A 27,355-nucleotide genomic window follows, 5' to 3' on the forward strand; every position below is an offset into this window, starting at 1 on the left:
AAAACTAGCCGTGTGACCTTGGTCAAGTCACTTAAAAAGCAACAAAAAAAAGTGTTTTATGTATAAAGAATAAATTTTTATTTAAAATTAAACAATTATAGTGTATGTGACATGGTGTTTAGGGTGATTAAATGTGCATATCAAAGTCTTATGGAGACATTTTGTTATTCTACAGGTGATGGGATTTGGACTGTACCTGATGGATGGAAGTGTCAGTAATATCTACAAATTAGATGCCAAGAAAAGAATAAATTTAACTAAAATAGACAAGTTCTTTAAGGTGAGTTAATTTCGGTCATTTGAACTATTTGATGTGGATAAGTGGCGTTGAAGAACGTTATTGTGGCTCTGCTTGTGTCCCCATCCCTTGGCACAGAGCAGGCCCATCATGAAGGGGAAGGTTTTCTTCTCCAGTCACTGCCTTGCTGCCGTTTGGCACTATTGGTTGGCCAGGTGAAAGGGAGAGCGCCTGGCCATAAAGAAGCGGTCTTCTTCACAGAGGAGGGAGACTGTAGATCTTTGGTAAATGACCATGTGCGGTGACATTCCTCTCTTTTCTCTTTTGAATGCAGCAACTTCAGGTGGTTCCACTGTTTGGTGACATGCAGATTGAATTGGCACGATACATCAAGACCAGTGCCCACTATGAGGAAAACAAGTCTCGGTAGGAGTCCATTATAACGTGAACCTGCCAGATTTGTGCTGCCCTACTTAATGCTAGCTTCCCCTTCAGCCCTCTAGAACCCAGCTGAGAACACGGCTGTAAGCAGAACCCGATCTCTGAGAAGCTGCTCTCAAAGCCCACGTTATTTTGTAGGAAAAGTATTTTACTTTGCGGAGCTTAATCCAGTAGCCTTATATCACTCACAGTTCTGTGTGTTTGGTTACCTGTTTTCTTAGACACCAAAAGACTGTGAAAGCAGTAAATTAGAGAGGCAGGTGCACTCATAGTGGTAAGAACCGATAGGCAAACATCAAGGGAAGATGCATTTGAGTTCTAAAAATACAGTAATTCAGTGCCATTGAGTGTGAGGGCAAAGAGACCTACAGAACTCAGCATCTGTGTAAGAGCATGCTCTCCTCTATTGTAACTAAGTGTAATAACTGCTATTTTTAATAACCCCGAGTCATCAAGAAAAAGCAATATTAAATTGGTGTGCTTTGCACAGGGCAGCTGTAGCCTAGCAAAGGGAGAGCTGGCCTCTGAGTCCCTTGATGGTAACTGTCTTTTGCCTTTTTGTATCCCCAACCCTTAGCACAGTGCCTGGTATGTAATAGGTACTTAATAAATGTTTTTTGAATGAATGAATGGGTTCCTAGGTTAGATCTGGAAGGGATGTGAGAGGCCATCAATTCCAGCACCCTGATTTTACAGATGAGGACACTGAGGCACAGAAAGAATAAATGCCTGTTTAAGGCCTCAGAAATGGTGAGAGGCAGAATTTGGACTCTTTTGTATTCAGAGCCTTTTTTGTATTCAAGTCTTTTGTATTCAGAGCCGTTGAGTAGTCTCTTTCCCACCATGTCACCCCACTTCTTTCAAACCCCCGCTACTGCCCATGCTGTAGGTATAACCATGGGCAAATCACTTAAACTTGCATTGTCCCAAGGCAGTCATAATCCAGGTTGCAGAGAAGGTGCATATCTGCATGCAAAAGAGTAGTTTTCTTCACCAGGAATTCCTTATACTGATGAGATCATAGTCTGGTTTCCCCCTTCCTCTCTCCAAAAAAGTATTTTCCTTAAAAATGTTAGGAAAGCATATATTTCATATTTTCTTGATAATGCATTGAGGAAGATTTTTCTGAAAGAATGTTTAGAAAAAATTCTCGTCCAGGCATGGTGGTATGTGCCGGTACACACTGTTGTAGGGGGCTACAGCTGGTGGATTGCTTGAGTTCTGAGTGGCAGTGAGCTAAGCTGACGTGTTCTGTCAGGTAGCAGGAAGGTGAGCCCTGCACTAGCAGCAGCTGCCATCAGCTGCTTTAGTAGGGGCAAGCAGGACCAGGTTGGAAATAGAAGTCAGAGCTCCCATGCTGATCCGTACATAGGATCGGGCCCTTGAGGGAGGGCTACTTTTCTAGCATTTATTGGCAGGGTAAGGAGACCCCATACAAAGAACTCAGGTCCTCCTGACTCCGGGGCAGGTGCTCTATTCATTGTGCCACCTGGGAAGGCTTTCTTTAGAAGGTGGGATTTTAAGGAAGTTTCACGTGAGAAGGTACAGCAGCGGTATGTGGAGGAAGTTTCGATGCAGTCATGACAATTTGGTGGTGCCATGTTTTTGCTTCACGCCAACTAAAATTCTGCCCCCACTTCAAATAGATGGACATGCACGTCTTCCAGTAGTAGTCCCCAGTACAACATCTGTGAGCAAATGATCCAGATAAGGGAGGACCACATGCGCTTCATCTCGGAGCTGGCCCGCTACAGCAATAATGAGGTCAGTGGCGTGACAAAGATGCTGTTGACTTTCTTTACCCCTGCCGCATACCCGGTGGATTGATCCGCAGGAAGAGCGACAGACAAGCCTGAAACTACAAACTAGGGTCTGCAATACTGTCTTTAACACAAAAGTCTTAGGAGCCTCAACGTGGTCGTTCATAGTGTGTTGCTGAGTGAGTGAAAACATGCAGAAATTGTACTTCTTGGCAGGAGGAAAAGGGGAAAATAATTTAAGACGCACAAAACTTCAGAGAAAGGTGATGACACTTTCAGGCAGTAGAAAGGTCTCTAATGAAAAAAAATAACACATCAGTCCTGTCATTCATTGCATTTTTGCCTCCTTCCGCTGAATCCTTGGGTGTAAGTGCTCCCCAGCTTTCTACCTGATACTCTAGTATGGTACACAGCTTTTTTCCAGTAACTCTTCTACAGGGAATCAGTTCCTAAGTAGTTCTTCCTGATAAAGTTGGCAGGTATTACTTGAATGTAAACTTGCATTTCTCTAAGTGGACAAATTGGTGCGTAGAGCACGTCTCTTATCAGCTCTACATTGGTCCAAACGTGATCTATTGGTTAGCAAGGTAGGTAGGACATCCTTCCTTGAGCTGTGTAGACTATGCTGTTAGGTGATCTGGACATGCTTAAAATGCATTGCTATTTTACCCTAAGAGCCACAGGATCTTTCCATTTGACTTGCCTTCTAACCCTTATTTGTAGTTTTTCCCTCGTTAGTAGGCAGGGTCATCAAACAAAGATTGTCTTATTTGCATCCTGAGTGTTCTACACATAGTATACACTTAATAAATGTGTTTTCATTCATTACTTAGTTCATTGTTCATTCTGAGAAGTGTAACCCATCCGTGTCTTGGCTCTGGTCTTGGCCCAGCTCCAGTTCCAGCCTCGTGTTTGTTTGGTTGTTTTTGAAATAGTGGAATAGATTCTTTATGAATTTGTGGTATGTTTAGTTAGCTTATTTGTAAAATGTAAATGTATAGCTTTCTTTTTTTAAAATGATAGTCATATCCCAACACACACACACACACACACACACACACACACACACACACACACCATGAACTCTCCTTTGTAACAGAGAAAAAATAGTCACATAGAAATCCATCAACAAGTGATCTTGTCTGATAGTTCCAGTCTTCTGTTCCAGAATCCCCATCTGTCTATGCTGTATTTTCTAACTTAAGAACCCATACCATACTTACATATTTTATTTAAAAATTTTTCTATTTTATTATGAATTTATGTCTACAAACATGAACATTCAAGTAAAGTAATTCATAAAAGAAAATTATATATCTATATGAAACCTAACTTTTGTTATGTACAGTTTTTTTGTTAAAGATCTATTAAATTTAATCTATTTAAATTAAATCCATCAAATCTATGACAGCTTATCAAAACTGCACTGTTTGCCTGTGACTTTCTTCTGTTCTCTTCTGTGTATGTGATTTTTAAAAAATGAAACATTTAACTCTGAACTTTCTTCTGTGTATGTGATTTAAAAAAAAATGTTTCATTGAAAAAGCCCATTTCACAGAGCTGTAGCTAATGATTGTGGTACCTAGGGTGAGGGGGATCATATAGGCTCATTTGGGGAGAATCTGAATCTGGGGGAAGAGGCAGGAATGGCTTGGGATGAGGTGGCCACCCCTTTGGCCAGTGGGAACCCTCTACCTTAGCTGCCTGGGAGAGACCCAGGGCTTCCTTGCACTGATTACTGCTCTGATTTTCCTTGAATCTTTCCATGTCAGTCACCAGGGCGTTTAGAGTTTAATTCACAGAATTTTGACAGCATACATTCAAGGCCTTCCGAGAAGTGTTAATGCCCCAAACAGAGAAGCCCCAAAAAGATCTCTTTATTTTTAGAAATTAATTAGCACTACACACAGTCCCGTTCTTCACACTTGGGCGTTTATTTGCCGTATTTCAGGTAGTGACTGGATCTGGACGACAGGAAGCTCAGAAGACAGATGGCGAGTATCGCAAACTCTTCGATTTGTCTCTCCAAGGCTTACAGCTTCTGTCGCAGTGGAGCGCGCATGTCATGGAAGTGGTATGTCCTTTCTACCCCAAAAAGGGATTTTTTTTAACTTGATGAAGGCTTAAGAGCACAAGAATTCAGTCATTTGAAATGAATTCAGTTGAATCTGTGAAGAAGTGCTTAATTTCTGACCCTTGGATAAATTGAATACATGGTAAACAAGGTAGGGAAAAAGAGTGAGGAAGAAACCAGAAAGCCTTTCGCTTTTGTATTGTCTTTTAATTTGGCCATATTAGTTAGAACTAATTTTAATCTTTTTCAAAACGATCTCTTTAATGCCTTTTGTCTCTCATAAATGGAGCTCGAGTTTTTAAGTAGAAAGCATCTATTCAGTGAATTAGGCAGTTGGGCCAAATGTCTGTCTGCAGCAATCTTGTTCCCTTTTTGTGCAAAAATATACCATGTTATTTATAAATTGTGTAAACTAGACTCTTACAAATTAGAACTTTTTTCCTTATGCTTCTCTTTTTGCCTTAGTGACATTAAAAGATTTTTATAATATATTTTCAATAGCTAGAGGGAAACTTTTACCCTAATTTCTCACATAGTATCATAGAATGTTTGGGTTGAAAGGGACCTCGGCGGTCATCTTAGCCTACCAAGCATGGTAAACTTTCCTTCAGCTCTTGCCTATTCAGAGTTCTGTACCGATTGCTAGAGGACATACAAAGTTTAGGGAGGACTCTACCCTTGCACAGAGGTAGAAGGCTATCCAAGTAGAAGGACATGACATATCCCTTAATAACTATAGTACAAAATAATCTCTAAGCACAGAAGAGACCTAAAACACAGGGTTAAGCAAGGCCCAAGACATGAAAAATCACAACCAACTTGGAGGAGTGTGATCAGAAATCCAGAAGGGCTTTCTGTTATGGTGAGAGCAAAGTCTGGAGGGTATATGGGGGCACGTGATCCAGACTGGACCCTACTGAACATAGTGAATAAATGACGTGAGATAAAATTGAAGAGGTATATTATTGTGAAGATTCTCATATGCCAGGTTTTACTTGTTAGGGAGTAGGGAGCCACAGAAGGTTTTTGAGCAGAATGACATGACTAGATCTATACATGTGAAAGGTAGAATGTTCGGGACATGTTAAGGGACATCAGAGCTCACCTTATCCCAATCAGTGCAGTAAACTTTCCTTGAACTCCTGCTGTACAAATTACTAGAGGACATACAAAGTTCACACCAATATGGAGGATGGTTCAAAGGGTAAAAAAACTGTACGTGGAAAGACCTGTACCTGGGCTATTGCAGCAGTCTAAACAAGAGATGATGAGGGGTTCTGCTATGATAGTTTCAGCAGGAATACAGAAGAGGGGACAGCGTCCAGTATTGTCATGGTGGAGCCAGTAGGAGGACTTAGTAACCGATGGCATATGCACAGCTCAAAAATAGGAGAGAATATTCAAAAGCAGGACTCTGGGGGAAATCTAGGGCTTCCCATATAGTTGGCACTAAATAAAGGCTTGTTTGATTGAATTGAATGGTGGAGCTACCGACAGAAATAATGCTTTACCAGCAGGAGGAAAGATAATCAGCTTGACTTTGGACATGAGGAGTGTGAGGTGCTAGTTGCGCACTTGGGCCAAGGTGTCCCCTAGGAATTTGTGGATGCAGATCTGGAACTTAGGAGAGACTAGAAAAAAGAGATTTGGGTGTCCTCTATATAGAGAGAATAGACGAAGCCTAGAGATTGAATGAGATTGTCAAGGAAAGTATGGAAAAGAACAAAAGTCAGTGGGGAGACCTCCCTGTCTCTTCTCATGAGGTGTTTAGAGGAGGATGGGGATCTAGCCAACGAAAGGGAAATGGTTGGAGACACAGGCGAATAAGCAGGAGTGTCTCCAAGCCAAAGAAGGAAGTAATTTTAGTAATCAGGAATATTAGATGCTGCTGAGGCTAAGGAAATGAGAAGTAAAAAGACCATGGGTGATTAGGAGGATGTTGGTAACTTTTTAAAGAAGGCATCAAGTAAATGACAGAGACGGAAACTAGATTTTCTTTGTGTCTGTCTCTTTAAATGTTTACGCCTTTTGTTTTTCATCTTCGTTTTGAAATAAGATTCTCTCCCCCATCTGTTATATAATATGGTTTTAAGTTCCTTTACTATTATTCTTTTTTTTTTTTGCCTTTTTTTTTGGAGGGCAATTTGGGGTTAAGTGACTTCCCCAAGGTCACATGGCTAGTTTTTGTATTAAGTGTCTGAGGCCGGATTTGAACTCAGGTCCTCCTGACTCCAGGGCCGGCGCTCTGTTCACTGTGCCACCTAGCTGCCCCCCCCCCCCCTTACTATTATTCTTCCTAAAATTCACTGCCTAGAATGGAACATGATACTCTGGGTATGGGCACAACAGCATTATTATCTCCCATGTTCTGGACGCTGTATTTTTTTTCTTTGTAAAGAAGTCTTACAGATTGTTTGCCAATATGCCTCTACTTCCTTTGTAATAGAAAGATTGTTAGGAAGACAGGACGGTAAAACAGCTAGGACTGGTGATATGTGAGCAGTTCTTTTCCCTTAGTCCCTCACCTCTGCTGAGAAGTAGAAATGTGGACGCTGTGTTTCTTTTACTGCAGTATACAAATACGCTAACTTTTTGACTCCTGTGTTAAACACATTGAACTTGCAGTCCACTAAGCCTTGAAGGTCTGTTTCATACAAACTGTTGTCTGGCCACACTTCCCTTCCCTTTCTGGTAAGTGTGCAGTTGGTTGATTTTTTTTTTTTAGATCAAGTGCAGGATTTCAAATTTAATAGCAGTAAATATGATTGTCTTACCTTCTGTCCATTGTTCTCTTTGTTCCGATCTCTTTTTCATACCTCTTTTTGAAATTCAGAAATTTGAAAGCCATGCCATCTTTGCCTTTATCCAAGTTGGATAGAATAGGGCCAAATACACTGTAGTGCTCTCTCCACAGTCATTTTATGGAAGAAAAAAATAGGGTAGTAACAAAAAAGCAATAAGCAGAAAACAGGTAAAGCTTTTTTTAAGGTCAAGCGTAATTTTAATGCAGTTGTCTTAAATTACATAAAAAATGAAAAATATCTCTTTGACTGCCCTTAACATGATCCATTGCTGACAGATGAACATTTCATGGAAATTTCTTTCAGTTTTTTTTCACTGTGAATTTATTCACTTGCTTTTAATTCCATGTTGCATAATAGCTATCCAAGTGTATTGTAGTTTAACCTCATTAATGATGTTTCTAATTTTATGTGTAACAAAGATCTAAAGATTTGTAAGTCAGAAAAGCCACCACCTTTTTAGAGTTTTTAAGGCAGATACACATCTACAGAGCACTTTGTTCCATTAGCTCTTTAGCTATGATTGTTCATTAAAATGTGTTCTTGGGGCAGCTCGATGGCTTAGTGAATAGAGCACTGGTCCCGGAGTCAGGAGGACCTGAGTTCAAATCCAGCCTCAGCCACTTAACACTTACTAGCCGTGTGACCTTGAGCAAGTCACTTAACCCCAATTGCCCTGCCTTCCCCCCTCCAAAAAGACAAAAAACAACAAAAAAAAGAATGTTAGCTTCTCTAGGGGAGAGAATGTCTTCTTGGTATTTGTATACTCACAACTTATCATAGTGCATGTTACATTTAGTAAAGTAGTAAGTAAAATAAAATACTTATTACTATTTTTTAAGCCTATATACTTTATATATAGATACAAATAATATTACATACATATATGTGTATGTATGTGTATATATATGTGGATGTATGAATACATCTTGAATTTAACTAAAACATACTGAGCAAATCTTTGGCATTTTTGTAGAAATGACTCTTGGTACCATACACATGCTTTGTTTATGTGTAGTCTTGCCTGTCAGAACATAAAGAACATATTTTCCCTTTATCTCAGGATAGCCGGGTGGCACAGTAGATAGAGCACTGGGCCTGGAGGCAGGAAATTCTGGGTTCAAATCCAACTTCAGACACTAGCTATGTGACCTTGGGCAAGTCACTTCATCCTGTTTGCCTCAGTTTCCTCATCTGTAAAATGCGCTGGAGAAGGAAATGGCCAACCTCTCCAGTATCTTTGCCGAGAAAACCCCAAATGGGGTCCCAGAAGAGGCAGACAGACTCAAACGACTGAGTGACAACAAAATAGGAACTACGTGTGAAAATAGTTCCCAGCAGATCTATTGAATCAGAGCAGTTGAAAATCACATGCTGTGATTAACCTTATAAAGCCTTTGGAAATGACTCAATGACTGGAAATGTGCATCTGGCAGTGGATAGCGCACACGCCGCACACTGAGGACCTGTCTCTCATGCCCTGTTCTTTCTTTCTCTTTCCTAATTTCCTCATCAATACCAGTATTCATGGAAACTTGTGCACCCCACGGACAAGTACTCCAACAAGGACTGCCCTGACAATGCGGAGGAATATGAACGGGCCACCCGCTACAATTACACCAGCGAGGAGAAGTTCGCTCTGGTGGAGGTGAGAGGCTGATGCCGTCTTCTGCTTGGGGTTTTGCTTTCTTTCCTCATTCTTTTTTTACTTAAAAAAGGAAAAGGGACAAGGGCGGCTAGGTGGTGCAGTGAATAGAACGCTGGCCCTGGAGTCGGGAGGACCTGAGTTCAAATCTGGCCTCAGACACTTAACTAGCTGTGTGACCTTGGGCAAGTCACTTAACCCCAATTTCCCTGCCTTTCCCCTTCCAAAAACAAAAAGCAAAAAAAAAGGGACAGCATTAGAGGTTGTCTCCTTTCCTCCTTCCTCCATCCGTAGCATGGGTCAGTAGAAAGACTGCTAGATGTTTTAAGGGTAAGATAATTTAAGGGGCTCAATCCCTGTGTATGCAGAGCTTGCTGTGTTCCTAGAAGTGATCTCAAAACCATGAATAGTGCTGGCTGTGAGGAAAACTGATATGAGGGTTGAATCTCAGTCTCTTTAGACCTGCTTTCAGATTTTTTTCTCCTAGCATCATACTTCACATTCATAGCATCACAAGTGTGAGCCGAGCCCTTACCAAGCCCTTTGTTCTCCCACCTGTACAGCTTTGGGCTTTGCTCACGCTGTTTCCCCTTCTGAGAATTCTTTTCCTCCAGATGAATTCCTCTTGGTCCTTTCTGGTCCAATTCAAACGCGTCTTCTCTAGAAGCATTTTCTGATGCCCTTCCCTTTTAATTCTCATTTGGCATTGCTCTTATGCACTTACCGTGTAATAGTATGTATTCTACTTGTGCGATTGTATATTATGACCAAACTGTAACCAGCATGAAGATGGGGAACTCAGAATACAGAGTTTGTATCTCAGCCAGTGCCAATCTAGTACTCTGTAGACAGCTGGCATTTAATAAGTAGTAGTTGAAAGAATGAGATACTTTCCAAAGAAGTGCATGGTGAACCACATTTATGCTACAGACTCTGGCGGTTGCAGGCAGATGTTACATGCCAATAATATTACCTTTAAAGAATCTTTGGAACTTTTTTTGAGACTGGCTTATCTTTCCTGCCTCTGACAGAGCTGGCCATAGAAAATTCTTCACTTTTGTGCTAGGCCAGCCTAGCCCTCTGTCCCTTCCTTTAATTCAGCTCCCTAAGTCCAGCCCTCAGTGCTGATTTCCCTCTTGATCTCATCCTTCCTTTCTAGCCTCAGGACATCCTTTTGTGGGAAAGGGAATGGCCCTGCGGTGTTGGCCTTGAGTTGTTTGTACCCCCCTTCCCACAACATTTACCCCCCTTTTAAAACAGGAGAAGGTGTTCTAGTGGTAGGTCTCTGATCTGAGAATCACGATAACTCTGCTGTTCTTTACTGATAAGTAAACCTTGTGTCAACCACAGGTGGTATCAAAGCCCAAATCAAAAAATATGCCTGTGCTTTGTTTTAGTCTTTTAAAAGTGTTCTTCCAAGCTACTGTTGCTGTCTGCTCCCTTCCTTCTGTTTGAAAGCTTGAAGTGAAAAAGGACATTGAGGAGGGAGCTTTTCTAAGTTCCTAAGGTGCAGATCCAATCATGTTATCTGCTTACTCAATAAATTCCTGTTGCTTCCAGGATCAGATACAGAATGCTTCGTCTGGCATTCACAGCCCCCCTTCTACTCTTCCAGTCTTCTTACACCTTACTCCCCAGTACCTGCTGTTTGACCCAATGACCCTGGCCTCCTGGCTGATCCACAAACAACACACTTGGTCTCTTGGTTCTGGGCATTTTGTCTCGCTGTCCCTTATGCCTGGAGGGCTCCCTCCTCTACTCCAACTGGCTTCCTTTAGGACCCAACTAAAGTCCCCCTTTCTACTACAGGAAGCTTTCCCCAGCACCTTTTAATTATTTCCAGTTTGTCATGAATATAGGTTACTTTGTATGTATGTGTTTGCATGTTGTGTCCCTCATTAGATGGTAAGCTCCTTGAAGGCAGGGACTATGTTTTTTTTGCCCCTTTTCGTATTCTTAGCACAGTACCTGGAACACAGTAAGTCCTTCATTCATTTTTCTTTATTGATTAATTGCTGTTTTCCAAAGGGCTTTGTTCTAGGGTTCTGCCCTTTTCTTATTTGTACATTTCAAGTTAGAAGTGAAATATTCAGACCATCCTGCTTTGCTTTCATGGTATACTTTGATTTGTCTGCTGCCAGGAAAAGTCATAGTAGAGCAAACAGGTATTTACATGAAGTAAAGTAGACAGAGAAGTGTTTTCTGTTTATGAAAGGGATTGTCTGGCCCTTTACCCATCTCATATCTGCTTCCAAGCCTGTTATCCCTTTTTTTGTGGTGGACTGAGGGCCACGTGCTTCTATAGATGTGTGTTTATTTTCCTGTTCACCCTTGGGCTCGATCCAGATGCCTGGTTAAAGGAATGTTTCTCTTCGCAGGTGATTGCTATGATCAAAGGCTTACAGGTGCTGATGGGGAGGATGGAAAGTGTGTTCAATCATGCCATTCGTCATACCATTTATGCAGCCCTTCAGGACTTCTCCCAGGTTACGCTCAGGGAGCCTTTGAGACAGGCCATCAAGAAGAAGAAGAATGTCATTCAGAGGTTAATATTTATCTAACTTACCTTCCTGTCCCTTTCCCCAACATTTCTAGAATTATTTTTATTGTAGAACTTGTTCATGCTTGTTTGTTTGGAATTTTTTTTTCTTTTTCAACACATGCACTAAAAAGACAATGTGGAGTATTGGACAGAGGGTCATTCTTGGCTCAGAAAGACCTGGTTTCAAGTCCTGCCATAGACATATATACTCATTGTGTGATCTTTGGCAAATCAGTGCACCAGAGTACTCTCTCCGGTTGAAAATTATAGGAGAGTTGTTCACCTGCACGAATAAAGAAAATTTTCATAAGGAAGAATTCCTCACATGGATAAAATTACATGGAAAAATCCCCCAACTAATCTAAGAACTTCTGAGGTTGAAAGGGTGGCATTTTTCCCAAAGCAGTAATGTTGGCACGTCCCACCCTTGTCCCAGTGATGCTGCCATCACTTACAGGGAATTGACAGAATTACAGGATCCTAAGCCATAACCTAAAGAACTTTCCACTATAATGTACTAGACAAGAGGTCCTTCAGCCTCCACTTGAAGACCTCCAGTGAGGTGGAGCCCACTCCTGTCAGGATGGTCCATCTCATCTCACTTTTGTACAGCTCTGATTGTTAAATTTCTACTTCTTCTGTGACGTTAAGTGGCTTGCCCCAAATCACTTGATTAGCGAGTGATTAGAACCAGGAATTGAACTCAGATCCATGATGTCAGGTCCAGTGTTCTAGTAATATGATATTCTGGTGTTTCATTTCTTTTCTTTTTCTTCTTGGAGTGGGGAGGTCAAGGCAATTGGGGTTAAGTGACTTGCCCAAGGTCACACAGCTAGTAAGTGCATCAAGTGTCTGAGGTCACATTTGAACTCAGGTTCTCCGGACTCCAGGGCTGGTGCGCCCCCTAACTGCCCCGGTGTTTAAATAACAAGATTATCTTCCTCATTGTATTGAGACCAATGTGGCAGTCCTAAAAGCACTCCCCCAATTATGTATTATAAGTGGCTTTGATTCCTCAGCAGTATTTTAAAACCCCACCTTTTTTTTGGGTAGATAGAGTTGAGTTTTCTTTCATTTTATATCCCTGTAGACAAATTGACCTGTAGGTGTCTCTGCCTTGATTCTTTTTGATGGATAGCAAATAAGACACAGTGGTTACAGAAGTACAAATAATATTTTTTTATGACCACTTCTTTTCTAGAAAAATGGTTGCTTTTCATGTGGAAATCTAGCCAGCTTTTTTTCTCATGCTACTCAGTTTGACTCACTACCTTTTCCATTGCTTCATAGCTGGTAGAAATACAGTGAATCTAAATTTTATAGGGACAGGGACTGCACCTATGTTTTTATTCATAAAGGGAACTTTCAGGTAAGGAAATTACCTCTACTAAAATAGATTTTGGTCCTTTCTCTGAAACTTAGAGCGTTATAAGAGTTACCCAAAACCCTGAGAGCTTAAATAACCTGCCTAGAGGTTAAAAAAAACCTACCTGTAGTCACACAATCAGTATGTGTCTATTAAGACTGGATAAATATTAAAAATTAGTATTTGTTGAGCAAATATTAAGTAGTATCTTTGAACTCTACTTAAGAAGTAAACCTTTTGGTGAGGATATAATTAGTTCTTTCTAAAATATGTATGTGTATGTAGACACACACATGCACACATACATTCATTCATTCATTTATTTATTGCAAAGTCATATAGGAAAGAGCTGTATTAGAATGAAACCTTCACACTACATCTCTCCCTCATTCTTTAAAATTAGAGTTAATTGAGAGTGAGCTGGATAAAGTGTTTTATACTGTATCAAGTGTTTTGTAATGAGCTAATATTCTTTAAATAAATATAAAGCTTTAGTAATAATGTGTAAAGTTTTGACTTTGTCCTGTTTTGGTGATCGAGTATTTTGTGGGTATGCTCAGTGTTCTACAGGCTATCAGGAAAACAGTGTGTGATTGGGAAGCAGGACATGAGCCATTCAATGATCCTGCCCTAAGAGGAGAAAAGGACCCAAAGACTGGCTTTGACATTAAAGTCCCAAGAAGAGCAGTGGGGCCTTCCAGTACTCAGGTATTCCCCTCTCTTCACACTGGGCCAATGTGTGTCTCCAATCATAGAGCTGGGGATGTTTTTTATGCTTGTAATTTGAAAGGTGGAAGAATGTTATGAATAGGGTATTGAAAGGAAAATCAAAATGTTAAATTCCTCTTCTCTGTTCCTTTCCCCCTCATTCCCTGGATAAAAATGAAAGTGTGTCATTTGGTTATGTAATGATCTGCCCACCTACAATGACTTTCCTAATGCTATTTCCCATTCCATACTAAGTGCTTTTTTATTTTAATCCAAATTTGGTAGCCACACAGCAAAACCGATTTGTTTTTTAAAAATACTTAAGGTTTCCAAATTTCTTTATTTGCATACAGAAGCTCATTTACCTACTTAATCTCCTCCCTTCCTGAAAACTTGGGTGAAGAGCTATGTCTATATGTAATTATCAATAGTCCCTCTATTGTGCTTTTGTGTAGTTTTGTTTTTGTTCAAAATACGTGGTCATGGTTTTTGTATGGAAATCTGTAAAATGTCGATCTCTGTAAAGAACAGGAGTTAAGATTGTAAGTTTTTGTGGCTTTAGTGTTTCATTATTATTAAACTACCACCAATGTTCTCCTCTCTTTGGTACGTTTGAGCCTTCAACTTCAGCAGCTTTCTGTGATCACTGCCTTTCACAAACTGATTTAATCAATTGTTCTTGTCTTATTTCTCCTTTTCTGGGCTAAACATTTCCAGCTGATCTCTTCTGTTAGGTGTTGTTTGTAAAATCTTCAGTGATATTGAAAAATGTTTTTTTTGAAAGCTGTCAGCAAAACAAATGGCTGACTATCTGAAATGTTAAAGTACCCATGAAGTTTAAAAAAAGAAAAGAAGGAATTTGATAGCTTAGATTTGGCTTGCCCCAACGGAAGAGACTTGCCTCCTTTTTCGAGTGGCCAAGTTTCCCCTTGCATGTTGACTGCGTTGCTTTCCACACCTAACAGACTGATCTGTTTTCTCCCGTTGTCTGTTTCCATTTCCTAACTGACCCCTGTGTGTTTTATTAACGGATTCTCTCCCCGCCTTTCCCTGTCTGTTGGTTTTTAGCTCTACATGGTGCGTACTATGGCAGAGTCCTTGAACTCTGCCGAGCTGTCCAAGCAGTTTAAGTCTTTGGGAATGGAAAAGCTTTTGCATGTGGTAAACAAGTTTCTGAGGCAGTCCTACATCTATCCGCCTCTTTTAACCTTTGGTGGTAAGACATTACTTTTTTTTAAAAGTTTATGGCAATAAGGTGAACTGTTCTGCTACAAGTTGTCTCCTCGATGAAGATGTAGGTGTGCTGCTCAGCCGTGAGAAAGCTGGTCCTTTCCCCACATGGGATTTGGCTCACTGGTTTATTAACTCCAATCACGGGATGCCAACATGGGATGCTTGGCTTTCCCCCTTTCTAGAAGGGTCGCCATTTCCCGACAACCCCAGGGATCATCAATTTGTAGCCGAGCAGTCACTTTCTTTGGTTTTGTCAGTTTTGCTTAACTAATGTTCCATGTGTATTTTTCCCCCTCCCTCTACAAATGTTTCCTTGAATGATCCAGCTGTACATGGTGAGAACCATGCTAGAGTCCCTCATTGCAGACAAAAGTGGTTCCAAGAAAACTTTGAGAAGTAGCCTTGAGGGGCCCACCATATTGGACATAGAAAAATTTCATCGAGAGTCATTCTTCTACACTCATTTGATAAATTTCAGTGGTAAGACATACAGATGATCAGTGTTCAGCCCAGCATGTCCTAACACCGCTAACACCATCCAGAATGTTTCCGATTGCTTGAGAGCTAACTGTACCCTAGTCTGTTTTCCGCTCACCCAGGACAGTGAGGTGTGGTCACCTTTGCACCATGGTCCCTTTAGAGAGTTCAGTGTTTGTGTTGTGTTGTAAAGACAGTTCTTCCCTGGCTGTGGCACTCTGGGCAAGAACTACATAGTAACTCTTACTGTTTTGTCACCTTAGCAAAAGTGAGTGCCGGGGTGTGTTAAAGATGCGTAATTTTAGACCAGAGTGTGATTACGAGAAGCGCCACATCACGTGGGCTGCAGCATTTCTTAACCTCGTACACATTGTAGCACTGACAAGCGCTGAATGTCTAGACTTGATATTTGGAAGATGGTAACTCACTTCCAGGCCCAGGCAAGCCAAGCTGTTTGTTTCTTTGTCTTTCTTCTTCGTCAGGAATACCCCCCAGTTCCTGTCTGCATTGTAATCGGAAACATGCTACCCGGTAGATTTCGCCCACTGCCATCAGATGTATCTAGTCTTTGTCACCACCCCATCGTGCTGTCTGTCATGTTGATTTTGTTGCCTAGCACTTGGATTTTTAAAGTGCTGTATTTGTCCTGGCTCTCATGCTTATACATGTATTGGAAGGCAGAATCGTGAAGGCATTGACTTAAAAAAACCAAAAACTTCAGTATCTTTTCACAAAGCTTTCAGCTGTTTTTATCACTGCCCACTTGTATTGTGTGGTAAATGTACCTCCATTTCCTTAAAGAAATTTTCTCCTAATGAGAAGAAAAGGGATCCTTCATATCTCTGCCCAAGCCCTCGTTTCATTGCTCATTTTTTTTAGAAAATGTCATGTTTCTTCTTTCTAATGCCCTTTTAGCCAAGAGACATGTCAGTGTCGGGGTGGGGATTGTGTGGTGGAGAGAGCCGTGTGTCCGGAGTCAGCGAACCCGGCTTGACCTTTATTAGTTATGAGACCACAACTTCTCTTGACTTCACTTTCCTCCTCTGTAAAATGAAGATTGGGCGACCTCTGTGTTCTCTTCCAACGCCACACCATTGGTCGTCTGAATTAGCAAGTCTTTTGAGCTGCGGTGGTGGGCAGGTCAGTGGTGATTACCGCTCACCGGACATCACGTCCAGCAGCTGTAATGCTTTCTATCAGTATGCGCTAAAGCCCTCTCCCCGGCCTCGTAGCTTTGGACTAAATTGTCTTTTTCCATGTGTTGATTTTTTGGTAAGCTCTTTTTCATTAAAGCTTTGAGCAGCTTATCGAGCTGTTTTTATAAATGTATGTTTGTATGGACATGGCAGGTTTTGCCCTTTCTTTCCCATGCAGTGGGTCCCATTCCTACCTAGCTCTGGGAAGTGTTTTAATGTCCCTTGCGTAGTCATTTTATGCAAATGGCAGGTACTATTCTAGCTTGCTTTTGGTTATGTAAGAGACTAATGCAGGGTGATTTTATATCCCTGAAGAAACCCTTCAGCAGTGCTGCGACCTCTCCCAGTTATGGTTCAGAGAGTTTTTCTTGGAATTGACCATGGGCCGGAGGATCCAGTTCCCTATTGAGATGTCCATGCCGTGGATCCTGACAGATCACATTCTCGAGACCAAGGAGGCATCCATGATGGAGTAAGCTTCTCTCATCTCCTTCCCTTGGGGGCTTATGCGGGACATGTGGATGCTTTGTCATCGGACTTGTATTTGATGGTGGCTTATTTAATAAAGAAAGAACACAAAGGAATATGACAACCAGTCAATCAACAGGCATTTAAGTAGCGACTATATGCTAGGTACCAAGGACATAATTACAAAGAATGAAACAATCTCCACTTCAATAAGGTTACGGCCTAACCCAGTGGTGTCAAACTCAAATAGAAATGGGATCACTAAACCATCTGGAGTGATCCCTGTAATCCACATAGTGACTTAGAACATTGTACATTAACATTATCTGTGTTCTGTTATGTTTTTTTTAATTCATTATTTCCCAATCACATTTTAATCTGGTTCAGACCACACTCAGAGGTGTCGCAGCCAACATGTTTGACATCTCTATTCTGACCCACTATTTATCCATTTCTTGACAGTGGAACTCACTCATGAGTCTATTTGGTTTAAAACCATCAAATTAAGTCTTCTGAAGAAATGACTTTTTTCCTCCAGGAGTTGAAATTATCAAAATGCGTTTGAGATTCATTAACCTCTGTTGTATAGACTGGAAAAAAAAAGGAAAGGTAAAGCAGGCCCACCCTACCCAGAGACTGAATTGGTAAAGGGGAGGGTTTGCCCCCCAGGTGTTGTGGGGGGGATGTTCATACTACTGTTTTTGTTAAAGTTTTGAACTAAAATATCCCTTAGCAAAATCTTTTTTAAAAAATAGAGGTGGCTGACTGGGAATATATGTTTGAGAATATATGCCCTTAGTGGTTGTCACAATCTTAACTCAGTTTTCTGTGACTTATTAAAATGGCATCTATTCTTTGGGTTTATTTCTACTGCCTTTCTTGTCCTAAGAAGTGAATAGGTGGGCATCATCATATCTGGCATTCAAGTAATGCTTTAACATTTTTAAAGTGCTTCACAAGTACTATCTCCTTTGATCCTCACAATAATTCTGGGACATAGATACTGTTATTATCTCCATTTCACAGATGAAGAAACTGACCAACCAAAGTTAAGTGACTAGCCCAAGGTCACACAGCTAGTGTCTGAGGTCAGTTTTGAACACAGGTCTTTCTGATTCCAAGTTTGTTGCTCTACTGAGTCACCTAGCTGTGCCTTTGACATCATTTAGGTGACCATTCCATTTTTGAAGCTTTTCCTCTGTTGGATGGATCCAGTAGGTCTTTACCTATTATTACCTTTCATAAAAGCTAAATAATTCATTCAGTTGGAGTCTTAAGTCTTTACAATCCGTCATCTCAAGCACTCTGCTAGGCCCTGGGACCACCAAGATAAAGTGAACCTGTGCCTGCCTTCTTCTAGGTGTGTTGGGTGGTAGGGATGTGAAGAGAGTGGGGTGTTCCATATAGGAAATAATCCTTTCTTTTCTTTTTTATTCAGAAATAGATTAAGAATGGGAGAGCTGTCTTACTGGTTATAAGTTCTTAAGAATTTTTAAATGCCTGAATTAGGAATTGTGAGAGCTGAATGTTATCTAGGTTGAAAGCATTGATAAACTCAGGGAAAATCCTTTAAAAAGCTTTTTCCCCTTATTCCAGGTATGTTCTTTATTCCTTGGATCTGTACAATGATAGCGCTCATTATGCTTTGACCAAATTCAAAAAACAGTTTCTCTATGATGAAATTGAAGCAGAGGTAAGTTCTGTTTATTCAAATGGATTTTAATTCAACAGCAGTTGGTTAAAGTTTATATTATATGCAAGGAAGTCAGTGGTTTAAATATTTTCCAGTTGTATTTTAGTCTGGTTCAGGCAACTGTGGGATGCAGAAATATTCAGTCTGCCAGAAAAAACCAGTGAGGTAGAGCTCTCAGCCAATAACTATTGATTAAAGGGACATGGCCCTCCTTAATGAACTGGGAACTCAGATCTTCCTCTGGATCTGAGATGCCCCTTTCCTCCAGATTCTTAGTTTTAGAGTGCTTGATAGCCAGATGATAGAGAAGATGAAAAAGTAAAATACAGAGTCTCATTGGTTGATAGACCAGTATCTTGACCTTCCAGGAGAATTTTCGGTTCATGCTTATAGTTAGTGACGAATAGAGGATTCTCAAATATGGGCAGAGCCAGTGCCATTCACTGGGCCTGTGTTGGGTAGTAGAGAGCCATAGGCAGCTCAGACAGTGCAAAGACAGGGTCACCCATTGGTTAAGGGCCCATAGGCCCATTTCCCCAACCAAGGGACAGTAAGGGTGGAGGGATGCATCAAAAATAGCTGGGGGACTTTGCATATCACTAAGTCATCTTCACCACCCTGGGCTTGGTCCCCTAATCAGCAGAAAGGAAGGGTGGAGGTCCTCTAGTTAACTTCCTATGATTAAGAAAGTGTACTTCATTACAAACAAGTGAACTTAAAATCTTTAAAGTTTTAAAGTAGTTTAAAGTTTTGGGGCATAATATAAGGAAGAATCTATCTAACCTTATCTAATTATCCCTAAATATATGTAAAGTATGTACTAATATTGATTGATTAGACTAGCTAAATGTATATTGTATTAATAGACAAATGTGTGTTGATAAATAAGATGATTACTACTGAATAGCACTGATTGGAAAAAAATCCGGAGTCTAAAAATCATTTCATACACAGCATTCAGGAGCCGTGACCTTCATTATATTTGACATGTCTCTTCCAGGGAACTCTGTCCTTGCTGATCTTCATGGACTGAGGGAGTTTGCTTACTAGGAGTTCCTTCCCTAAGGCGATGAAACCATAGATCTAGACAAAACCAAAAAAATCTTAACTATGTTTAGTGTTTACATATTACATGTGATCATTTAATGATTCTGCTTTTATACTTCCTTCTGTGCAGCACCATGAATTTAATGCTAATTTCCACCTTTTTTTCCATTAAACCACAATAATTAATTAATAACGCTGCTTCCCAAAAGTTGATACTGACTTATCGTCTGAACCAGTTATAGAGTGATCTCTTGAAGATTCTTTTCCTTGTTGAAAACTAATTAGTGTAAATAACCATCATGCAGAAATAACAGCTAAATAGATAGTCCTTTAAGGTTAAAAAGTATTTGACATATGTGATCTGATTTGTCTTGTGAAATAAGTAGGGTAAATGTTACTATCTTCATTGTACAAATGCTGAAACTGAGGCCCAGGGCTGTTGACTTGAATGACTTGCCCAAAGGCACTGATAACAGAGCCAGAAATTTTTTTTGAGGGGGGAAGGCAGGGCAATTGGGGTTAAATGACTTGCCCAAGGTCACATAGCTAGTGTGTCAAGTGTGAGGCCGGATCAGAACCAGAATTTTTGCAACCAGCTCTTTTGATTCTGCATGCAGTGCTTTTTTCCATTATACTATTGCTTCTACCAATGCTAGATAGATCATACTGTTGTTTGAGGATAGTTTGAGGATGAGACAGCAGATCAGACTGTACCACAGGAAATGAAAAGCACTGAACATACGTAACATGATGGCATCACATAGCCCACACCCTCCAGGTCTTGGAAATCAGTATATTGGTTAGCGATCCATAGTTCTTTCTTCACTTGTCCTTTATACTTTGATTATTGTTTCTAAAACTATTTAAGCATAAGGAATTATGTTCTGTTTCATTTCCTGATTCTCTGAGTTTGATTAAAAATCATCCTCATGTATATCTTTGGAATTCTTCTCCTACAACTTTAGGATTCCTTATTATTTTTTTTTTAAATCAGTTGGGGTTAAGTAACTTGCTCAAGGTTACACGGCCAGTTATTTCTGGGTGTGGTGCTGAGTATCTGAGCCCAGATTTGATCCCCAGGTCTTACCGACTCTGGAGCCGATGCTCTTACTCGCTGAGCCACCTGGCCACCCCTAGGATTCCTTATTTTACACAAATGCATATGTAAAGATGGGAGGTTTTAGTTTATCATTGGTAAAAATAAGGTCAAAATTGGAATTGTCTTTATTGTGATCATTTATCACCACTTTTAGGAATATGGCTTCTCATAATACAGCCATTTGACCGAGAGATACCAATCATTTCTTTATCAGTCTCATCAAAAACAGGGGATCTCATCAGGGAGTAGAATAATTTTCCAGGGTTCTACAATAGATCACAAGGGCAGCTGCATCTCTTACTAAAATGATCATCCCAGCATCATTTAAAAATAACGTTTATTGGATAGCGTTTGTTTTTACATCATCTCTTATTCCGTATGATATTCTTCCCCACCCCGTCTTTTAGAACTATCCCTTTTAATAAAATATGAAGAAAGGAAGAAAGAGAAAAGAAGTTCAACAACACTAAACAATGCATCACAAAAGTAAAAGATTATATGCAGTATCCCATACCCGTGGTCCTGTATTTCTACCAAGGAGAAATGAAAGATGCAACGTGATGTATCTTCTTTGGCATCAAGCTTCATTATTATAATTTTGCAACACTCAGGATTTGCTTCTTTTTGAGTTGCCATTCTTTCCATTTGCATTGGTAGAGTCTGACTTGTTTTCTTCTGTGACTCCCCTTTTCATCACTGCATATAAGGTGTTCCCTGCATCTCTGTATCCAACAGTCATCATTTCTTAACAATACAATAATATTCCATTGCATTCCAATGGGTACCACCCTTTCTTTAGCTATTCCCTAATTGATGGGTAACTTTGTTTCTGTTTCTTTGTCCATCAGAGCATTTTCTAAGGCCCCCTTCTAACTTTCATGTTCTGTGGCTTTGGGACATAGAATCTTTGTGGGGGGGAAGCATGGGGAACAAGTTCCTGAAGCCAGTGTGCCTTCTCTTTAGGGCTCCCTGGAACTTGGTTGAGGGGGCTGGGGGCGATGCGCCTTAGTTAAGAAAAGTACCAAACTAGGGCACTGGAAGACCTGGGTTCTAGTCCCAGATCTGTCTCTTCCATTAAGTCACTTTGTGGCTTGGAAAGGTTATTTTACCTCTCAAGGATTGGGTTTCTCCTTTGTTAAAATAAAAAGGTTAGATCTGGGTAATCTTTAAGGTCTCTTCCAGCTTTTTCCGGAGTTCCGTGATTCTGAGTGATAGTGGGGATGAAGCCTGGTGTAATGAGTAGAGTGCTGGCCCCTGGAGTCAGAAAGAACTTTATTTCTCATCCCACCTTTGACATGATTAACTCTCTGATCCCTAGCACGTGACTTTTTCTCATGTTTTTCCTTCGCATCTCCTTTCCTGCGTCTATTTAATGGTATAGTACTTACCTTCCAGGGTTGACCGGCTGAGATAACATGCCATGATTTTCCAAGTTGAAAGGGCTGCTTGGTTGTCAGTTGTTATTATTTGTCAAGACTCTTCTAAACACTTTCTTAATGACAATTTGAAGGGAGAATTTGAACTTTTGTCTTTTTTAATGTGATTTTTGTTGATTTACCAAATTTAAAATTTTTAAAACTTGGTGCATGTCCCCTTTTTTTTTTTAAGGTAAATTTGTGTTTTGACCAATTTGTCTACAAATTAGCAGACCAGATATTTGCTTATTACAAGGTCATGGCAGGAAGGTAAGTACTCATTAGATTTATGGCACTGGCCCAAGAAAACATTTCACATTTTTCTTAGCATTTGCAGTGCATTGGGTGACAAGCTTTCTCCTCTCTCTCTCTCTGTCCCAGTTTGCTTCTTGATAAACGGTTACGGTCAGAATGCAAGAATCAAGGGGCAACCATTCACTTGCCGCCATCAAACCGCTATGAGACGCTGCTAAAACAGAGACATGTGCAAGTAAGTGAAGATTTTTTCTGCTGTCCTACAAACGCATCAGCTGGTTTTTAGTAGCCGGCAACAGGTATAAAAATGGATATTGGCAGGGATTTGTGTGATGGTATCTGCCTGCATGGAGAGTGTTTCAAGCTGCAAAAATGATCTGTTTGACTGTGAATGTACAGTGAAATGTATAAACATCTATATCTGGCCTCGAACTGGCTCTCTCCCTGGTAGTATAGGGGGTGGGGGAAGACAATATGAAATCTAACCAGGGCGATCGCACGTCTTCCCAAGAGTCAGGAAGGAAGACCCTGTTGCCTGGTGGAGTACTTGCCATTGGCATGGTCAGCATCAGTGCCCTCATGGTCAGGGATTGCTTGGCCCCAGGGTTTGGAAGGTTTACATGAGAAGCAGGTGCCCAGGGCTGTTGGCTTCCCTTCTCCATGAGTCACCTGGAAGAAGTAGTTGAAAGCCCTTCCTGCATGAGTATTGTGGGGAGAAGAAGAGAGCCCTTGCTTGGGGATTTCCCTGGGAGAAGATTCATAGTTAACATCTTGACATGTCTGAGTGACTCTGTTGTTCTCTTTTTCCTGTGGCTTATTCATAGCTTCCTAAGTCTATGAAGGTGACATTTTGATTTCACCTCCCCACAGACACGCGCACCCATTTGATGAATTTCTCTGTCACTTATTTAGTGTTCCAGCACCTATCAAAAAATAGATAAATAGCTTGGAAAGAGGCAGGGAACGCCATTGAAAAGAGTCAGTGGGGCACAATGGGATGAGTGTTGGACTTGGGGTGCAGAGATCTGGTTCGAATCCTGGATTTGTCACCTGGAAGCTGTGGGGCTGTGAAAAAGTCACTTTCCTAGTCTGAACCTTGACTTATCCATGTGGAAAGAAAGGAAGGAAACAAAGAAGGAAGGAAGACAAGTAAAGATAAGACACTGACATGACAGCCTTACCGTTAAGGGTCATTGTGACTGAAGCACTTTATTTATCAGTCTTGAAGTGTACTCTAAATGTGAGTTATTACAATAATAAAAGTGTAATATTTTAATCACAGATATAAATTACTCTTATTTTCTTCTTCTTCTAGCCTTAATTAGTCATATTTGCCATAAAATTAGTAATTTCATTATATTACAGTAATTATCGTAATAATAGAGCTGTGGAGGTCCAGTTATATCATTGTGTCCAACTGAATAGGGCCTTAATGTTGTAGAATACCGCTTAATAGACCTGGCCTCTAATACGGCTTTATACCACTGTCTAGCTAGTTCTGTAGTCTTGGAAAAATCACTTAGGGACTTGACTGAACTTGCCCAAATTCCTCTTCTAACAACTTGAAATAACACCTCGAAATGAATTTTGTGTGGCAGAACCTACTAAGGGATGAGGTGAAAGAATTTTCCAGCCGACACAATTTAGAAGGTTGGCAGGAAAGGTCAGACCAGCATAGGCCATGCCCCAACAAGCCGCTGCTGGCCTTGGGAGCAATGGGATCAGTGGTGGCTTCCAGAGCTCTCAGACAGGAAAGAGGTCTGACAACTGGTGCAAAGGAGATTACAAGGATCCCTTTGCTGGCCTGGGAGGCAGGACTCCATTCCCCTACGTGGATCCAGGTCATAGTCCCAGGATGAGGAACATTACCATAGCAGAACTTGCAGCCACAGGGGAGCAGGGACTCTAGTCATGGTTCTGGGGCAGAAAAGAGTCCTTGTGGTCTTAGACCATAGGCCAGGACAGTAGAAATACACCTCTTCTTAGACTTTGGAAGAGCTGAAAATGTACAGATCCCCCAGAACTAGCTCAAAAAACAGCTGCACAAAAAAAAAAAAAACATGAAACTGGGGACAGTACCTCCTTTCCCTGGGAACAGAGTCCAATTTTAACATAAAGTTAAAAAATAACTTTCTCTTAACATAAAGTTAAGAAATAGATTGGAAAAATGAGCAAATAGCACAAAAGGGACCTGACCATAGAAAGTTACTGTGGTGATAGGAAAGATCAAAAGACAGACTCAGAAAATGACAACAGTCAAAACTGCTACATTCAAAGCCTTAAAGAAAAATGTGAATTGGTCTCATGCCCAAAAGGAATTCCTGGAGGAGTTCAAAAAGGACTTTAAAAATCAAATAAGAGTGGTAGATGAAAAATTGGGAAAATAAATATGAGAATGACACAAGAAAATCCCAAGAAAAGAGTCAATACCTTGGTAAAGGAAAGACCAAAAAATACTGAAAAAAATAACACCTTAAAAAAAGTAGACTAAATAGAAAAAGAGACACAAAAGTCATTGAAGAGAACTCCTTAAAAAGCAGAATTGGGCAAATGGAAAAAGATGCACAAAAATTCACTGAAGAGAATTCCTTAGGTTCTCAACTGTAATAATATAAGGTTAATAGGTTGAGAACACCAGAAAGCTTATGAATCAAATGCATCTTTTATAGTCAAGTCAAAAAGCATTTATTAAGTGGCTGTTATGTGCATGTATACGTGTTTGGGGTATTTCAGGAGGACTCCACCTTTCACCCAAGTCCCACCTTATGTCCATACCCAGTTAACCACGATGGCAGACAAGTTAAACTAGGTCAAGGGTAACCATCAGATCTCAAACCTGTCCGTAAGTTAGGGAAGTGCCTACCCCAAGCATGTGAAGACTTCCCCAAGCGGAATAGGTAGATTAGAACAATTTGTTCTGATGACTGTGAACACAGCTGAAGCAGACATTGTAGAGTCCTTAGAGTTTGGTCAGACAGTGAAGATGCCAAGGTCATATGCTGTTGCAAGGTCCTTCTAACTTGTCTTGCCACTGGACTTTGATGACTAGAAGAGAGAATAAGGCTGAAGAATTTGTTCAACTCGGCCTCACTGAAATCCAGTTCACATACAAGTAAAGACATCATTGGTCCTCTTTGAAAACAAGGGAGGAATGACAATGTCAGCATTCATTAGACGTTTCAGGTTCCCAAACTTCTTTGTTTTTTTTACAGATATTAGGACCCACACTATCTAGGGAAGCTCCAACAGCATGTCTGTGAGGAAAGCCTTTCTTACAAAGGTGTCGATGATGAATTAGGATTAGAACATGAATTAGGACAAACGTTCATTCTCCTGATCTCAATGAACTTTTAACATTATATACAAACACCTGTGTTCTTTCTTAGGTGGTAACCAAATTTAAACTATTAAACTGGTTTCCTGAACGATGTCTAGAACACTTTCTTTCAATTGGTAACTTTTCTTTCAGCTTCTTGGTAGGTCGATAGACCTCAATCGTCTGATCACCCAGCGCATTTCGGCAGCTGTGTATAAGTCAATGGAGCTGGCAATTGGGAGATTTGAAAGTGAGGACTTGACCTCAATAGTTGTAAGTACCATTGGGCCATAGCAGTCACTGGGGTTACGTTGTTCATTCCCCTGACCCAGCTTCTTTTAGTAATAATGCAATTGGATGCTCTTCTCTTCTTTTATATATATATTTTTTAATTTCCTTTTTGTGAAATAGAGCTAGTGAATAGAGCACTGTCCCTGGAATCAGGAAGACCTGAATTAAAATCTGACCTCAGACACTTGACACACTTACTAGCTGTGTGACCTTGGACAAGTCACTTAACTCCAATTGTCCTGACTTCTCCCCTCCAAAATTTTTTTTTTAATTGCAAACATAGCAGTTATAACAGTCAGCTAATAAAAGTACCTGGCACATTTGTAAATGAAAAAGAAGAGGCTTGTATAAATAACTGTGAGCTTCTATTGTGTATCATTTGTGTTTAAAGAGTGTATACATATCACATGAATGTACATATACATGCAATGGGTGTGGATATGCACACATATATGTAAAATTCAGAAAGTCAGTAATACAACTTCTTTGTGTCCTTCTCTGGACTTTTTTGTGGTTTTCTGTACATTTAACAGATATTTTACTGGTATTCCTCTTTTTGCACATACATCTCAGTTCACTAAACCCAGGGCCACCTCTCCCTCTCCTCCCCAACCTCACCAAGTATAACCTGTTCCTTGTAACATATGATTATGTATGAATCATCACATTAGCTCTGCCAGAGGATGCGTTTCTGATCCTCCGTCTCTGATCCATTATCTCTTTGTCAATAAGTGGGAGGTATATTCTGCACCCATTCTTTGAAGTCATTACTGTTTGCTGTGTTAATCAAAATTCCGAGATCCTTATCCCTAAGCAAAGATAGAAAATGGTATTCATAGTTAAATTGGGTATCTCAAACACTTCCTTAATATCTGCACATTTTTAGTTATAAATTAGCATCCTCTATGAGGAATAGTAAGTGGCATAGTGTGTGTTGAAGGGAGTAATGTGTTTAAAGGTTGGAAAGAGAAGGAGCCGGATTGTAAAGAACTTTAATGCCTGAGAGAAGAATTCACGTTTTAAACTGGAGGTAATAGAAAGTTACTAGATGTTATTCTATTGAGGGTGGAGGGATAGGTGGGACATGGTCAAGAAATACCTCAGGAGAATCATTTTGGACATTGTGTGAAGGACAGACTGAAATGAGACAGGAAATCCCATCAGAAAACTTTTCTTGAAACCATCCAGGTGAGAGGTTATGAGGGTGGGAACGAGGCTGTGTGAATGGGGAGGGGAGAACAAACACAAAAGATGTAGAAAAAGAAATGACAAGACTTGGCAACTTAAGGC

General features: G+C 40.4%; 1 protein-coding gene across 1 annotated transcript in view; it reads left to right on the top strand.

Annotated features, from left to right (window-relative positions):
- CYFIP1 (cytoplasmic FMR1 interacting protein 1) overlaps positions 1-27,355 on the top strand; it is a 174,961-nt gene that overhangs the window by 74,753 nt on the left and 72,853 nt on the right. The window contains exons 9-21 of the mRNA XM_069072936.1: positions 176-280; positions 573-664; positions 2,326-2,443; positions 4,391-4,513; positions 8,837-8,962; positions 11,338-11,504; positions 13,428-13,575; positions 15,135-15,288; positions 16,797-16,953; positions 18,546-18,642; positions 22,397-22,473; positions 22,585-22,693; positions 25,928-26,047. Coding sequence (XP_068929037.1) covers positions 176-280; positions 573-664; positions 2,326-2,443; positions 4,391-4,513; positions 8,837-8,962; positions 11,338-11,504; positions 13,428-13,575; positions 15,135-15,288; positions 16,797-16,953; positions 18,546-18,642; positions 22,397-22,473; positions 22,585-22,693; positions 25,928-26,047 — 1,593 coding nt within the window. The remainder of the gene's footprint in view (positions 1-175; positions 281-572; positions 665-2,325; positions 2,444-4,390; positions 4,514-8,836; positions 8,963-11,337; positions 11,505-13,427; positions 13,576-15,134; positions 15,289-16,796; positions 16,954-18,545; positions 18,643-22,396; positions 22,474-22,584; positions 22,694-25,927; positions 26,048-27,355) is intronic.

This window comes from Petaurus breviceps, unplaced genomic scaffold (assembly GCF_028583685.1).
Source record: "Petaurus breviceps papuanus isolate PSGF00001 unplaced genomic scaffold, PetGlider_PUasm1.0 90849, whole genome shotgun sequence".
Taxonomy (NCBI): Eukaryota; Metazoa; Chordata; class Mammalia; order Diprotodontia; family Petauridae; genus Petaurus; species Petaurus breviceps.